Source organism: Somniosus microcephalus, chromosome 8 (genome assembly GCF_052327205.1).
Source record: "Somniosus microcephalus isolate GS21.2 chromosome 8, FLI_Smic_1.0, whole genome shotgun sequence".
Classification (NCBI taxonomy): domain Eukaryota; kingdom Metazoa; phylum Chordata; class Chondrichthyes; order Squaliformes; family Somniosidae; genus Somniosus; species Somniosus microcephalus.
Window position 1 is genome coordinate 118,224,591 of NC_140994.1, and position 14,957 is coordinate 118,239,547.

The window sequence follows — 14,957 nt, forward strand, 5'->3', positions numbered from 1 at the left end:
ATGGATGTGCTGGAATTGCTTACACTCAACATCTCTTCGTACGTTTGGTCTGAGCAAATCCAGGCGAGATCTTAACCTTCGGTTAAAGAACATCATGGCCGGGGCCTGGTTGGTGACTGCATGTGTTGCATTCCGGTAGGCGAACAGGAAATTGTCCACCTTATGCTGCAGCAGAATGTTGTCATTGTACATAGCCTTTATTGCCTTCTTAAAGGTTTATACGAACCTCTCAGCCAATCCATTTCTGGCTGGATGATACGGGGCGGATGTGTAATGCCTTACCCCATTCTTCTGCATAAACCTCCGGAACTCTTCGGACACAAACTGTGGTCCGTTATCGGAGCAAATCTGTTCTGGCAAGCCGTTCCTGGCAAAAATGGTCCGTAGGACTGCAATAGTTTTCTCCGTGGTGGTGGAGGACATTTTGATGACCTCAGGCCATTTCGAGTGCGCATCCACGGCTATTAAAAACATTGAGTCCCTGAATGGACCAGCAAAATCAATATGCACCCGTTGCCATGGAGATGAGGGCCACTCCCATGGGTGTAGAGGGGCATGTGGTGGTGCATTTTGGACTTTCTGGCATCCTGAGCAGCTCTTGGTCAGGTCCTCGATTTGTTTATCGATTCCCGGCCACCACACATAAGCCCTGGCAAGGCTTTTCATTTTTACCCCTCCCAGGTGACCCTCATGAAGCTCATTGAGCACTCTATCCCTTAACTTGGGTGGAATTACCACTCGGGATCAACACATCAAGGTCCCCCGGCACACTGACAGCTGTTCTCTTCTTGTCGAGAATGCTGGCAACAGTGAGTCGCCATGTGCTGTCCATCCCTTCACCGTCAAATCATATACCCGAGACAGTGTCGGGTCATTTCGGGTCTCCTTTTCTATACGAGCGTCAGTTACCGGTAGGTATTCAACTATAGTCGAATGAAATATTTCGACAGGATCCACTGCTGGTGCTTCCTCCGCAGTAGGCAGTGGCAGGCGTGATAGCCCATCAGCATTTCCATGCTGTTTCGTGCCCATATATTCAATCTCACAGTGGTGTGCCCCTAGAAAGAGTGACCATCTTTGTAGTCGTTGCGCAGTCATCACCGGAACGCCCTTCTTCAGATTAAAAATGGAGACAAGAGGCTGGTGGTCAGTCAGCAAGGTGAATTTCTGCCCGTGCAGATAGTGATTGAACTTTTTCACTCCCCACACTAGGCTGAGGGCCTCCCTGTCAATCTGGGCGTAGTTACGCTCGGCTGAGGTTAGTGATCGTGACGCAAAGGCTATTGGCCTCTCTGAGCCGTCCGAGAATTTGTGCGACAGCACCGCTCCAATGCCGTAGGGTGACGCATCACACGCCAACCGGATTGATAGTGCTGGGTTGAAATGGGCCAATACCTCTTTCGATGTGATTAGTGTTTTGCTCTTCTGGAAAGCTCGTTTACATTCGTCACTCCACTTCCATGGCACTCCAGTTTACAGTAGGGTGTTCAGTGGGTGTAGTATTGTAAACAAATTTGGCAAGAACTTATGGTAGTAGTTTACCAGCCCGAGGAACGACCTCAGTTGTGACACGTTATCCGGTGCTGGAGCCTTGACTACTGCCTCCATCTTTTCTGGGGACTTATGTAATCCCTCTTTATCGATAACGTGGCCACAATACGAGATCTGTTTTTTAAAAAACTCGCATTTGGGGCGGTTAGCTCGGAGCCCATATTCCTTCAATCTAGTGAGCACCTGCTCCAGGTTGGCGAGGTGATCACTGTCATTTTCGCCCGTGACCAGGATGTCGTCCAAATAACACTGGGTCATTGGGATCCCTTGCAGGACTTGTTCCATTGCCCTTTGCCAAATAGCCGGAGCTGATGCTACCCCGAATACCAGCCGGTTGTATTGGTAGAGACCTTTATGGGTGTTGATTGTGAGGTATTTTTTTGATGCTTCTTCTACCTCCATTTGCAGATACGCCTGGGCCAGATCAATCTTAGTGAAGCGTTTCCCTCCAGATAGCGAGGCGAAAATATCTTCAATCCGCAGAAGTGGATATTGCACGGTGTGAAGGACAGGTTCACTGTTACCTTAAAGTCCCCACAGGTGCGAACCTTCCTTGGTTCCCCAGGCGTGCTGCTCAACGACTTTTTCATCACAGGGACGATGGGTGTAGCCCACTCGCTCCAGTCTACCTTGGACAGTACTCCTGAACGTTCCAAACTCTCCAGCTCTGCTTCGACAGCTGGGCGGATCGCATAAGGTACCGGTCTGGCCGTAAAAAATTTGGGCTTGCGTTTTCTTCAATTTTAATTGTTGCTTTCATGCCTTTTAGTGTTCCGAGTCCTTGCTGGAACACTTCTTGCGCATCGGTTAGGATCTTTGACAGTCGCCCAGGTGTGACGTCGTCATCCTTTTTGGCAGCCACAGTCAGTGCTTGTATGGAATGCCAATCCAGCTGTATTTTCCGGATCCATTCACGTCCCAGTAATGGTGGTCCTCCATCTTGCAATACATACAGGTCTAGTTTTGGTGTTTCCTTACCGTTATATATATCGGTCACCCTTATTTTTCCTTTGGGGTAGACTTTTTGCCCCGTGTACGTCTTCAAAATAATTTTTGTGTCTCTCAAGGGTATGTGTGAGAATAGCCACTCGTAGTCCCGTCGGTTTATGACTGTTCGGGCTGATCCTGTGTCCAATTCCATTTTTACCTGGACTCCTGCTATCTTGAGAGTGACCCAAATGGTTCGGTGATCCTCCGTTTTGATCACGTTATGTAGTTTCAGACAACTCAGCTCCCTGTTTTTGGAGTCGGTATCACTCTTTTGTTCGTCTGAACTATTCTCCGTCACCTTATGTACCTTCTTGTACTTTTCTTTTGGAGATTTCTTATTGCTGGTTTTCTTTCCCGACCTGCAGGCTCGTGCTATGTGTCCTACTTTTCCACACTGTCTGCACACTTTGTCTTTGAACCAGCAATCATTGTGGTCGTGTGTTGTTCTGCCGCAGCGATAGCACTTCTCTGTTCTGTATGACATTTCGTTTGTGCCATATTCTTGCGGTCTCTGTTGTATCTCTGCAGCGCCCCGTGCTGCTGCTTCATATGATACCGCAATGCTGAAAGCCTTTTCCAGCGTAAGGTCCTTTTCAGATAAAAGCCGTTTCTGGGTTCCTTCACTTTGAAGCCCACACACAAACTTGTCCCTTAAGGTATCTGCCAGTCCCGTTCCAAACTGGCAGTGTTTCGATAGTTTGCGCAGTTCTGTTAAATATTCAGCATTGCTTTCATCCTTATGCTGGTTCCGTTTGTGAAACTTGAATCTTTCTGCTATCAGCAGCGGTGTGGGATTTAAATGTTCCTGTAGTGTCGTCACTATGTCTCCAAAACTCTTTTCCACTGGCTTCGCTGGGGTTACTAGATTTCGTAATAAGCCATACGTCTTTGCACCCATTAAATTTAACAATACCGGTGCTTTCTTGTCATCTGACACCTCATTTGCCTTGCAGTATACCTCTATTCGTTCGACATATGTAGTCCAATCTTCAACTTCATTGTCAAATGCGGTGATACTGCCACTCTTCGGCATTTTGGGTGTGGCTTAAAATGGCATCTCCCGCGCTTTTCTTCCTCCCCCGCTGCTGCCAACGCCGCTCTCGGTGGTCCTCGTGGCAATGGCAGCGCCATGTAGGTTTCGCGCGCTTCTCCTGCGCTGCTGCCAACGCCGCTCTCGGCGGTCCTCGTGGCAATGGCGGCGCCTTGCGGGTTTCTGCGCGTCTCTCTCCCTCTCCTCGACGCTGCTCGGCCCCTGAACACCGGCTGCACCCTGTGCGCTCTGCCCTCTCTCTCTCTCTCACTCTCTCCCGTCGATGCTGCTCGGCCCTTTGCTGTGCCGCTCGGTCGGGCTCTAGCCCACCGCTGTCCGGGAAGGGTCTGTGCACTACCTGTTGCCAGCCCGTTTCACTGGACCACCGCAACTGGAAAGCCAAGCCTGGCTCTCAACAGCCTCCCCCGCAATTCTCGAGTCTCTGCTGGATGACTGGGCGGTTGCCCGTGGTCGACGCCCGTGTCTCTGGCCTTGACCTCCAATCTACTGGTCTCCAGGAACGAATCCCTGGGAGGTGATGCAGAGTTGCAGGTAGGATCGAATTTGCCTCGTCGCCAATGTTGTGTCTGTCAGTAGTAAGACACAAGACTACAGGAGAATGGTACAACAGGTGTTTACTCAACGTGGCTCACTCTGGAACTGAACTGTACAGATTACTACTCAGTGCTATATACAGGTGTGGTCACTGCCGGTACTACAGTATACATGAGCTGTAAAAAGTAGTTCCCCCCCTTAAAGGTATATACATTACAAAAACGGCTCCTGATTTTTGCCGTTAGATCGAGTATTCCGGACATATAACCTCCGGATAAACCAAAGTTTCCTGTATCGTGTTCACTATTTACTACATTGAAAAGTTTTGTATCATCCACAAACTTCGAAATTGTACTCGCTATGACCCAGTCCAGATCATTTACATATAACAAGAAAAGCAATGGTCTTAATACCGATCCCAGGGGGAACCCACTGCATACTCCCTCCAGTCACAAAAACATCAGTATGATGATCATTCATGAAATAACAACAAAATCCTCATTTCTTTCGAACCAAGTCACAAGATAATGACTGGAAGGGTAAACGCTGGCAGACTTTTCCCCATTCCTAGCATGTCAACATTGAAGTTAACTGGAACACTACCAACACCTCCCCCAGCCAAGATTGACAGCAGTTTTCAAAAACATAAACAAGGCACAACGAAGATATCTGTAAGAGAATAGGTGGCTTATCTTAAAATTTACAACTAAAGGATCATTTCAATGAAAACACTTTGGGTGCAAAATTCGGTTACGCCCCGTTTGGGGGCGGTAACCGAGTTAAGGCTGGACACTTAGCGGCTGGCGTGGAAGTACCGCCCTGGTAACTAAATTCGGCTTACGGCCCCGTGCAGAAAGTGGAGTGCAATGTTGGGCTCTCCACTTCTTGGTGGGGCGGTAACCGAGGTGATGTCAAGGCGCGATCAGCAACGCTCTGCAGAGGTTCCACGGAGCGCTGCCATGTTTCAATGTCCCTCCCCTTCAGTTAAAGAGGGCCGCTGCACACTCTGCAGGGCCTCCGATGGCCCCAACTAGGCCACCAGGGCGACGTGGTGCCATAGCCACAGCCCGACATCGAGACGCGGTACCAGACTGCGCAATGGCGACCAGAACCACGCCACAGCCCACTACGGAGGGCCAACCTGGAGGTCAGCCAAAAAAAGAAAATGGTGGCACGGGTAGCAGCCGAACCTCCCCTTTAAATATTGGCCCGCGAAGTTGCCGCTGACATCGCCCATGGCAGCCTCACAGGGCGCAGCCAAATTTCTGCCACGGGGCAGTAAGGGGCCCGGCGCTATTGGGTAGCGCCTCAGTAACACCCTGCCGAATTTCTTGGGAGGCGCTTTTTCCGCCACCCCTCAGGTGATCAGCCCTTTGCGCCCCCGGAGGCACGAACAGCAAGTGCAAAACAGCCAAATTTCTAGCCCTTTATTTTTTTATTGAAATTCTTGCTTGATGCAAGGATGTAATGGGAAAGAAGTGAAAGTCTAATATTTGGAATCAAAAATTGGTGCTGAGAACGCTACAGAAACATTTTTTTTTCCATGATTAATGTTATCTGTGCTTCTTCATCTGTACAGACAAGTCAGACACCAGGCAAGCTTCATTGGTCATGGCTGGAAGCCACTGTTAGTCGTCACCATTTCAGTTAATGAACTCATGCAGATGTACTTAATTCAATTCAGTTCAACTCAATAACCGCCAACAATTTCTGACATCACTCTGGAGATTGGGAATTTCTGCTCTGGCAATTCGATGAACTGCTGATAATCTCTCACTATTTGTCAGTGATGACCAACGAAACAGCTCATGACTTGACAGGACAGGACTGTAAATTTATGACATACTGACTTAAAAAAAAAATGACCTACCTATTGATACTTTTGAACAGGTTTATTGCCGTCATCAACTATTTAGATATAGATGCTAACTAATTAATGCTGGATAATTTACATTGAACAGAGCAAACAGACATTTTGGAAAATTGTACAGGCACAATCTTTCGATTCCCAGTCTCGACTGAGTTAAGGAAGGCAATTTATGTGCCAAAAAAAAGACAGGGCCGCTGTGCCTGATTTCTGTTCAGAGACTACAATTGGAAAGTTTGCCTGTGAAGACCCGAGGGAGGACAAGATCAGGCTTCGGTCTTTGAAGAGTCTGCCAAACACTCACAGTCGAGGCTTGCAAGTGAAAAATAGCCATTTGGACAAGGTACCAGAGGGCTGACAGCACCTGTAAGATTACACCCCACCATTAGTACAACAACTTGCATTTATACTGCATCTTTAAAATAAAAGTGTTCCAAGACACTTCACAGGAGTGTTATCAGGCAAAATTTGACACTGAGCCACATAAAGAGATATTAGAACAGGTGACCAAAAGCTTGGTCAAAGAGGTAGGTTTTAAGGAGTGAGGAGATGGAGTTAGCGATCACACTCCAGCATTATTAGATCACACTCCAGCAGTAGTAAATCACACAAACCAACATTAGTCAGCAGCTTAAAGAGAAAGATGCGGTATTTTGGTTTATAGCAAGAGCTCACAATAAGACGTGCATATTTAATGTAAAATTAACTCCACCAAATCATGAACGTGGAGTACTCCACTCCTTTCTCTATTGGACTCAATGAAGTTTGCATGTTTCATAGAAACCAATGAATATTGATGAGACAGAAGCGTTTGCTGTTGTTCTGTCTGAGAGTAGAGCAGGCTGAGAAAAACGTTAAACATCTACTGGAGAAGCACATATGAGAACTGCAGAACGTTACAGGAGAGCATAAAGCCTAGTGTGTAAATTACAGCATCACACAACCTAGAAATCTGGGCATTTATCTGGTATACCAGTGTGGGTGATCTTTTGGCTATCAACCACTCACCATGGAAACTACAGATACAAACTACATAACTGTCTGAAAAATTGGCAAGCCTTCTAGAGCGAGGAATTTATGCATTGCACACAAGTAGAAGAGCACATTGGGAACATGTCACCATTACGGCATCGGTGGAGCAATAGCCACTTTTCTTTGACAGTCCCTGGCCAGGACAACGGAACTAATCAATACAAAACAGCAGAGACTTCCAATCGGCATGTAAAGAACATAAGAATTAGGAGCAGGAGCAGGCCATACGGCCCTGCGAGCCTGCTCCACCTTCCTGCCCTATCCCCAAACCTTCCTGCCCTATCCCCAAAGAGAGGCATACTCTAGTTATCTTTCAGGTTCAGTATCTTCAACTACTCCCAGAGGTGAGCCTTTACTCTGTGTTCCAAAGGCAGCCTTCCCATGCCCAGATGTCTAGGTAAATTATTAGTGTGTCCATGGGTCGAACAAAGAATCCTCCTCATGGTATTTCGGCTTAAAGTAATTAGTAGGCTGAACTAACACCTTGAGTAAATAAAAAGCAACAAATAGTTTGAGACAGCTGTGCTAAACTATGGATTTTTACAAAGCAGTTTTTCTCATCATCTATGGAAGCTCTCTGATCACTCCCTAACGGCTTCAGACAAACTCTCCACCTTTGAACCAGCCAGGCTGAGAAATATTTTGCAGAACCAAATAAACATAAATGACTGTGTTAAATTCAGGAAAAAAAACTGCCAATCAAACACATATTTGAACAAATCCCTTAAGACCCTTGTCTTTAAATTTAATGGCTTATCTCCTCCCTCAGGTCTCTGACTCAGACAAGTCACCGAATGCAACGTTTGTACCAAGTTAATCTGGAAACCTTTTATTTTCTATGAGTGAAATGGGTTTTGAACCCCTTATGTATTGACAGATTTGAAGAAGCCAATTCCATGGTACATCTTAGTCAAAAATGCTTCATTTTTGCCACACGGTTCAATTTTGGGTGGTCCAATGGTGCAAGAAATAGATGTTCTCGCCCATTGTCCCAGAGTGGTAAGGCACAAGCATGTGCCTGCAATTCCCGACACAGCAACTTCCAAATGCCAGCTGCAACACCAGTATGGAGTGCACAGCATTAAGAGATGCACTCCAAGACAAGGCAGTCATTCCAGACAGCACTCCTTGTCTTGGAGTGCATCTCTTAGTCCTCCTCATATCTACAAAAAACTTTGCCACAGTGCATTGAATTTTACAGCACAGAAACATGCCACACGGTCCAACATGTCTATGCCAGTGTTTATGCTCCACATGAGCCTCCTCTCATCTTACTCAATCAACATATCCTACTATTCCTTTCTCCCTCAGGTACTTATGTAACTTGCCCTTAAATGCATCGATGCTATTCGTGGTAACAAGTTTCACATTCTAACAACCCTCTGGATAAAGAAGTTTCTCCAGAATTCCTTATTGGATTTATTAATGACTATCTTATATTTATGGCCCCTAGTTTTGGTCTCCCCCACAAGTGGAAACATCTTCTCTGTCTACCCTATCAAACCCCTTCACACTTTTAAAGACCTCTATCAGGTCACCTCTCAGTCTTCTCTTTTTTCTTTTACAATTGCCTCTACTTTCCCCCTAATCCCATCCCCAGTCCAATGGTGTCTGATTCCAGGGCTCTGCCAACACATCTTCATAGCTTGTCACTAATTCCTAACTGGGAATAGCCCAGGAATTGGCTTTTCCTGCTTCCTGTACATGGCTCAGCTGAAACAGAGAACCTTTTACAAAAAAACTGCAGTCACTGTGACATCTGAAACTGTAGCGGAACGGTAGTAATACAAATTCTTCTACAAATCAAAATATTAGAAAAATTAACAATTGTTACGTTAAATAAAAAGGAAGACTTTAAACAGAAATTGCTGGAAATACATGGCAGGCTAGGAGCACCTGAAAGAGAAAGATTAACATTTTGGTTGTAACGCTTCTGTAGAACCCAAAATGATATCTACCTTTCCTCTCTCAGATGCTGATCAATCTGTTAGTCATTTACAGCGCTTCTACTTTTATTTTAGCTTCCAACATTTAGATTTTGTTTCAGCTTTAAATGAAAGTCTGATTTTTCCTCATTTGCTTCATACAATTTAAATAAAGCAAGAGAATTCTTCCCATATCTTCTGCTGTCCCACCTCACCTGTCCTCCAGTTGGTTGGAATCTGCACAGTGCAAAGGTCATCTGTAGATTCATCAGCTGAGCTCCCAATAAAGTCAAAGCTAAGGCAGTTCAGGACAAGTTTGAGGAGATGCATAACCAGGCTGTGTTGCCTTTGGTCCTGAAGGTTTAAGGGCTTCGCCAACACCTAAACAGAACAAGAATCTTAAAACTGAAACAGCCTGGGGACTGAAAGCATAGAAACCATTACAATTATCTTCCTCTGATGGGGTTGTGGATAAAGACACTATCAGATGTTACATTGACCACAAGGCCCTCGGTTCCATTTCACATCGTGGAACAGCATCCAACAAGAGTCAGTATGTTCAGGAGAAGAGAAATTTGGGTGGTGGGGAGGAGCGGGTAAAACAAAAAAAACTTTACTTGGATACGGTAGTGTAGTGATTCTTACTGGATGAGTAATCCAGAGGGATGGACTAATAACCCAGAGAATTAGGAGTTCAAATCCCACCATGCCAATTTGAGAATTTGAATTCATTTTTAAAGAAGAATCTGGAAATAAAAAGCTGGTGTCAGTAAAAGTTACCATGAAGTTGCCAGACTGTCGCAAACACCCAACTGGTTCACTAATGTCCTTTGGGGAAGGAAACCTGCTGCCTTTACCCAGTCTGGCCTATATGTGACTCCAGTTCACAACAACTTGGATGACTCTTAGTTGCTCTCTGAAGTGGCCTAGAAAGTCACTCATTTGTACAAGGTCAGCTAGGGATGGGCAATAAATGCTGACCTTGCCAGTGACATCCACATCCTAAGAATAAATTTTAAAAAGTAATTCAAAACTTACAATAACTTAAAAATTAAAATGTTGAGCAAAAACAGGATGCTTATCAATGGCAAACCTCTGAAGCAGTTTTGCAATAGCATCCCAATATTCAAACGGTCATGACCCTGTAATACACTGGTACACATGTGTCCAACACGTGCTGTTTTTTTACTTTTCACAGAAGAATGGAGGGAATGACAAAATGCAGCCCCAAAACATCAGTAAAATCAGGAAAACACATGTAATAAAAGCGGCCTTTAATTTATTCAGTCATTATCAGCCCCAGTTATAGAGAATACCAACTCCAGCGCATATTATTGGCAAGGTCATTGGTTTTCAGACAGAATTATGGAACTCAGTCCCCAGAACACCAGTACAAATCACAAAATCTCATACAATAACAGAATTTGACAGATTCAGTAACAGCAAACCCTGCACCTCACTCACCCTGCACTTACCCCACCCTGCACCTCACTCACCCTGCACATCACTCACTGCACTGCACTCACCCTGTACCTCACTCCCTGCACTCCATCCCTCCCACTGCTCCTCACTCACTGCAACCCCCACTGCACCTCACTCACCCAGCACCTCACTGATTGCACCTCCCTCACCCTGCGGTTCACAAACCTGCAGGCGGAACTAATTGTGTCATCTTCTAGGCAAAGGTCCTCAAGAGGTTTTTTGCTTACAAAGGACTATATTAAGGTCCTAGTAAGGGAGGTTTATTAGGACAAACATCCATGTGTCTCGCATTAATCAAAATACGCTAATGATTCATGAAAGGGTGTGATCGGGTCCTTAAGTATTAGAATGGATTTGGGCTTTAGACCCAGCTTAAACTATCACTTCAGTTAGTTTAGAATATAATGAACCTTGCAACAGGCAAGGAGAAGGGAACTTGCGCCATACTATTCCACATGCTCATGCCATTTGATGAACTAAACATAGATATTGACTCCGAGTAGGATTCTCAACCATCGACAAGAAAGGACCTTGATCTAGAAGTCAACATAGTCCAATAACTATGGAAGGGAAGACCACCACCTCCAAGTTCCCCTCGAAGTCACACACTATCCCGACTTAGAAGTATATCGCCAATCCTTCATCATCGCTGGGTCAAAATCCTGGAACTCCCTTCCTGACAGCACTGTGGGAGTACCTTCACCACACTGACTGCAGCGGTTCAAGAAGGCGGCTCACCACCACCTTCTCAAGGGCAATTAGGGATGGGCAATAAATGCTGGCCTTGCCAGCAACGCCCACGTCCCATATCACTGTCATTAAATTATCATTAAATATTGTTAATCTCTAGTATTTTCTATCTCCTTTTAGTCTGATTTATTTGGTCACCCAAATGGCAACCAGAACGGGGCTGGGCAAGAGGTTTTGTATAACCCCTGCAACCCGAGACTGGCAGGACATAAAGCAGTGTCTCTCTGTAGCAGGTTATGAGATACATGACTTAGCCTGGGGCTGAACAACAAAACAAAGATCTCATCTAGTTAATGCAATTTAAATCAAAATATTAAGCAAAACAGTAGTGGGGCTCAATCGGGTGCAGTTTTAATTATATCATGCGTTTGTGCTAGAGTTTGAGCCTGACTAACAAATTTGAAATTTTATTCTTGTCTACGAGACCAAGTCGAAGACGTGAAGCTGAGATACTGTGGTCAGTCTGGGGAAGAAACTATCCCTGGGCTGTTTTTTTTTAATAAAGATAGAAGCTGTAGTCTGGAGTTATCACTTGGTCCAACAAAGAATCGCACTAAACCGCCGGAGAATCTCCAGTATTAATTGCTTTATAAATTAGCTCTACTGAAAGCACAAGGATAGAGATCACAGCAACAAAAACTTGCATTTATATAGCGCCTTTAGCACGGCAAGATGTCCCAAGACGCTTCACAGGGGTTTTATCAAACAAAATTTGACAACGAACCACATAGGAAGACAGGTGACCAAAAGTTTGGTTAAAGAGGTAGGTTTTAAGAAGTGTCTTAAAAGCAGAGAGAGGGGTAGAGAGGTTGAGGGAGGGAATTCCAGAGCTTAGGGCATAGGCAGCTGAAGGCATGTCCACCAATGGTGGGACAATGAAAATCAGAGACGCACAAGAGATCAGAATAGGAGGAACAGAGATCTCGGAGGGTTGTCGGACTGGAGGAGGTTACAGAGATCGGGAGGTGTGAGGCCATGGAGGGATTTGAAAACAAGGATGAGAATTTTAACATCAAGGCGCTGCCGGACCGCAGCCAATGAAAGCCAGGACTGATGGGTGAAAAGGGAGGGGGGTAGATCTGTGCTGATTTTTAAAAATACAATGAGATTCCTCTGAAGATTGAGCAGTTTTCTGTGGTGGGTGAGGGATGCTTGCGTGATGAAATCAAGTATTTTGCTGCATGCATTACGTGCAGTTCAGGTCTCTTCATAGCAATCTAATTAGGATCAGGGGGAAAAAGTTTCCTTTGCGCAGCTGTTCCCATTAAGTACTAAATATGTACCAAGGTGGTTACAGGTAGAGTTTTTATGCCACATATGCCTCTATCAACTCGACCGTGGTTGTAGGTAGAGATTTTATGTCACATATGCATCTGTCACCTCGACCACCAATCCCAACTGGAAAGGATAACTTGGATCTGATGAGGGAGGGGATAACGTGAAAAGATTAAGATCATTTATACAATTGGGAAAATAAATACTGTACATGAATTTAGTGGAGTTCGAATCCTGCCCAGCTAGCTAGGTTTTTAAAATATACAAAGATCTTTTGTATGCCACACTTCTTGAGCATATAGGATGATTCAATCAACTAAACCTGTGGAGCTGTAGATCAGTGGGGATAGGGCAGGGGAAGCAAAAGAGCAAGATCCGCTCGAGCCCCCAAATTCAAGACAACAGCCCTCTGGAATTTCAGAGGTAACTTATAGAAGTCTATGGTCTAGAAATGCCATCGCGCTGAAAACCTGCCGGTGGCACCATGGGCTGCAGTTAACAGCTGCCGAAATTAATAGCGCTGGCAGCACCGGTATATTGATGCCGTTTGCTAATTAATATTAGCACAGTGCTAAACTTATTGTGCAAGGCCGGTTTTCGGGTGGTAGTCTCAGCAGGAGGCCCAATGTAGCGTGGCCGTAGCGTCAAGAACAGCCTTCTCTTAAAGCAAGGCTGTCATTCAGAAAGCAATGCAGTCCCTTAAATGAGAACTGCCTGCTAAAATGAAAAAAAATAAAAATCATTTACAAATAGGCAGCCCTTAGAGCTCAACTGCCTTCTGAAAAAAAATAAACGTTAAAAAGAATTTCAAAATGGAGTCTTCAGCTCTTGAAGCTGAATTGGCTTCTGTACCTAAAAAAATGGGAAAAGTGCGTCAGCACTAACACAAATGGCTCAGCAAGCCAGGGAACGGCATCCAGGGTCTCGCACGCAGCACTCCAGCTTTGTGCAGGGGATCAACACAGCAAGAGAGGCCTTCTACCCACAGGGGCCAGGAAGCCCTCCAGAAAGAACTATGTGGGGCCACATCACCAAAGCCATCACTGCCAGCAGTGCCGCCCCAACGACCTGGTTCTGGTGTCCAAAGAAGCTTCATGACCTCAGACCATTGGTCAAGGTCAGTGAATGCATCTTCAAAATCCGTCTCCTACCAACTGCACCGCTAGCCTCGCACACTGTTCGATGCACGACTCCCCCCTGCAACTAACAATGATCTGTACCAAACACGAGGCATACCTCCCATTCCTAGCTTTACCTCACCCCCTTGGAGGAGACGATGCTGGCTATTCTTGGCAGGGGTTTGGCTGAGCACTTGGCCAGCGGCAGGGCAGAATGGATACAAGATGCTGGTATCCTCAAACGTTATCTTTCTTCTCACTCTCCCCTCACCAGAACTCCACCCTTGTGCCTTTCTCATTTCACACACCCAAGAAATGCAGCCTGCCCAGCTAGCGGTTGACCAAGAAGAGGGAGAGGAGAGTGCAGAAGAAGAAGAAACACCATCACTTGATTTCACACTCCCAGCCACCAGTGTCCCCCACTGAAAGTCAGCAGCCTTCCATCAGCCATGCTGTAGCCACTGGGGTAGCACTGTATGAAATCAGTAGGATAGGCAAAGGCACACACAAACAGAGTAAGGGAAAGCATAAGGGTGATTAGTTGATTTCTTGACATTATATTGGATGGATAGATGTATAACGATGGATTGAAAAGTTTGCTTTGTGGTGGCCACAATGCTGAAATAAAAGCCAAGAGGACGCTGTGATGGTCAGTAACAGAGGGATGGTAAAGTGTGGGATAAATGTTGAAATGGGAATTGGGGTTGTGGTCACTAATATACCATCCCGGATATCCCAGCCAGAAAGGGGCAGTCTGGGTTGCATCCTTCCTTTTGCTTGCTCCTCTCCTCGGTGATTTTCAGGCCCAGTCGAGCAGCGGCAGCAGAATTCTAGAGTGACATCACAGTACAAAAAGTGACGCCGGCGCAGGGGAAGAAGCTGATTGGTGAGTAGTGGGTGAGTGCTTTTATTTTTCTTCAATTGTAAGCTTATGTCTTTTAAGGTAGTTCATAGTTAAGGTAGTTCGGGAGAGCGAGAATCCGAGAGTTTAAATTTGAGGTAAGAGTTTTTAAATTAAAAGTATGGCAGGGGACCTCAGTCCCGTGCGTTGCACGGCCTGCAGCATGTGGGAATTCCTACACGCTTCTCGTAGTCAGGATGACCACATGTGCAGTAAGTGCAAACGGTTTGGCAAACTTGAGATCTGGTTTTCGGAGCTTGAGCGTCAGCTGGAAGCACTGCGGTGTATCCGCGAAACTGAGAGTTACGTGGATAGCACGTTTTTAAACGTGGTCACCCTGCAGCTTAGGAAAGTGCAGTCAGAGAGGGAATGGGTGACCACCAGTCAGAAGAAGGGGGGGCAGGCAGGTAGTCAGGAAAGCCCCAGATTGCATCTCACTCAACAACCGTTTTTCTGTGTTGGAAAACGGTGAAAGTGACGG

At 45.7% G+C, this 14,957-nt stretch overlaps 1 protein-coding gene across 1 annotated transcript in view; it reads right to left on the reverse strand.

The window, feature by feature from the left end:
• Positions 1-14,957, reverse strand: part of LOC147113758 (ran-binding protein 17-like) — an 815,149-nt gene that overhangs the window by 780,238 nt on the left and 19,954 nt on the right. The window contains exon 3 of the mRNA XM_085995069.1: positions 9,166-9,331. Coding sequence (XP_085851195.1) covers positions 9,166-9,331 — 166 coding nt within the window. The remainder of the gene's footprint in view (positions 1-9,165; positions 9,332-14,957) is intronic.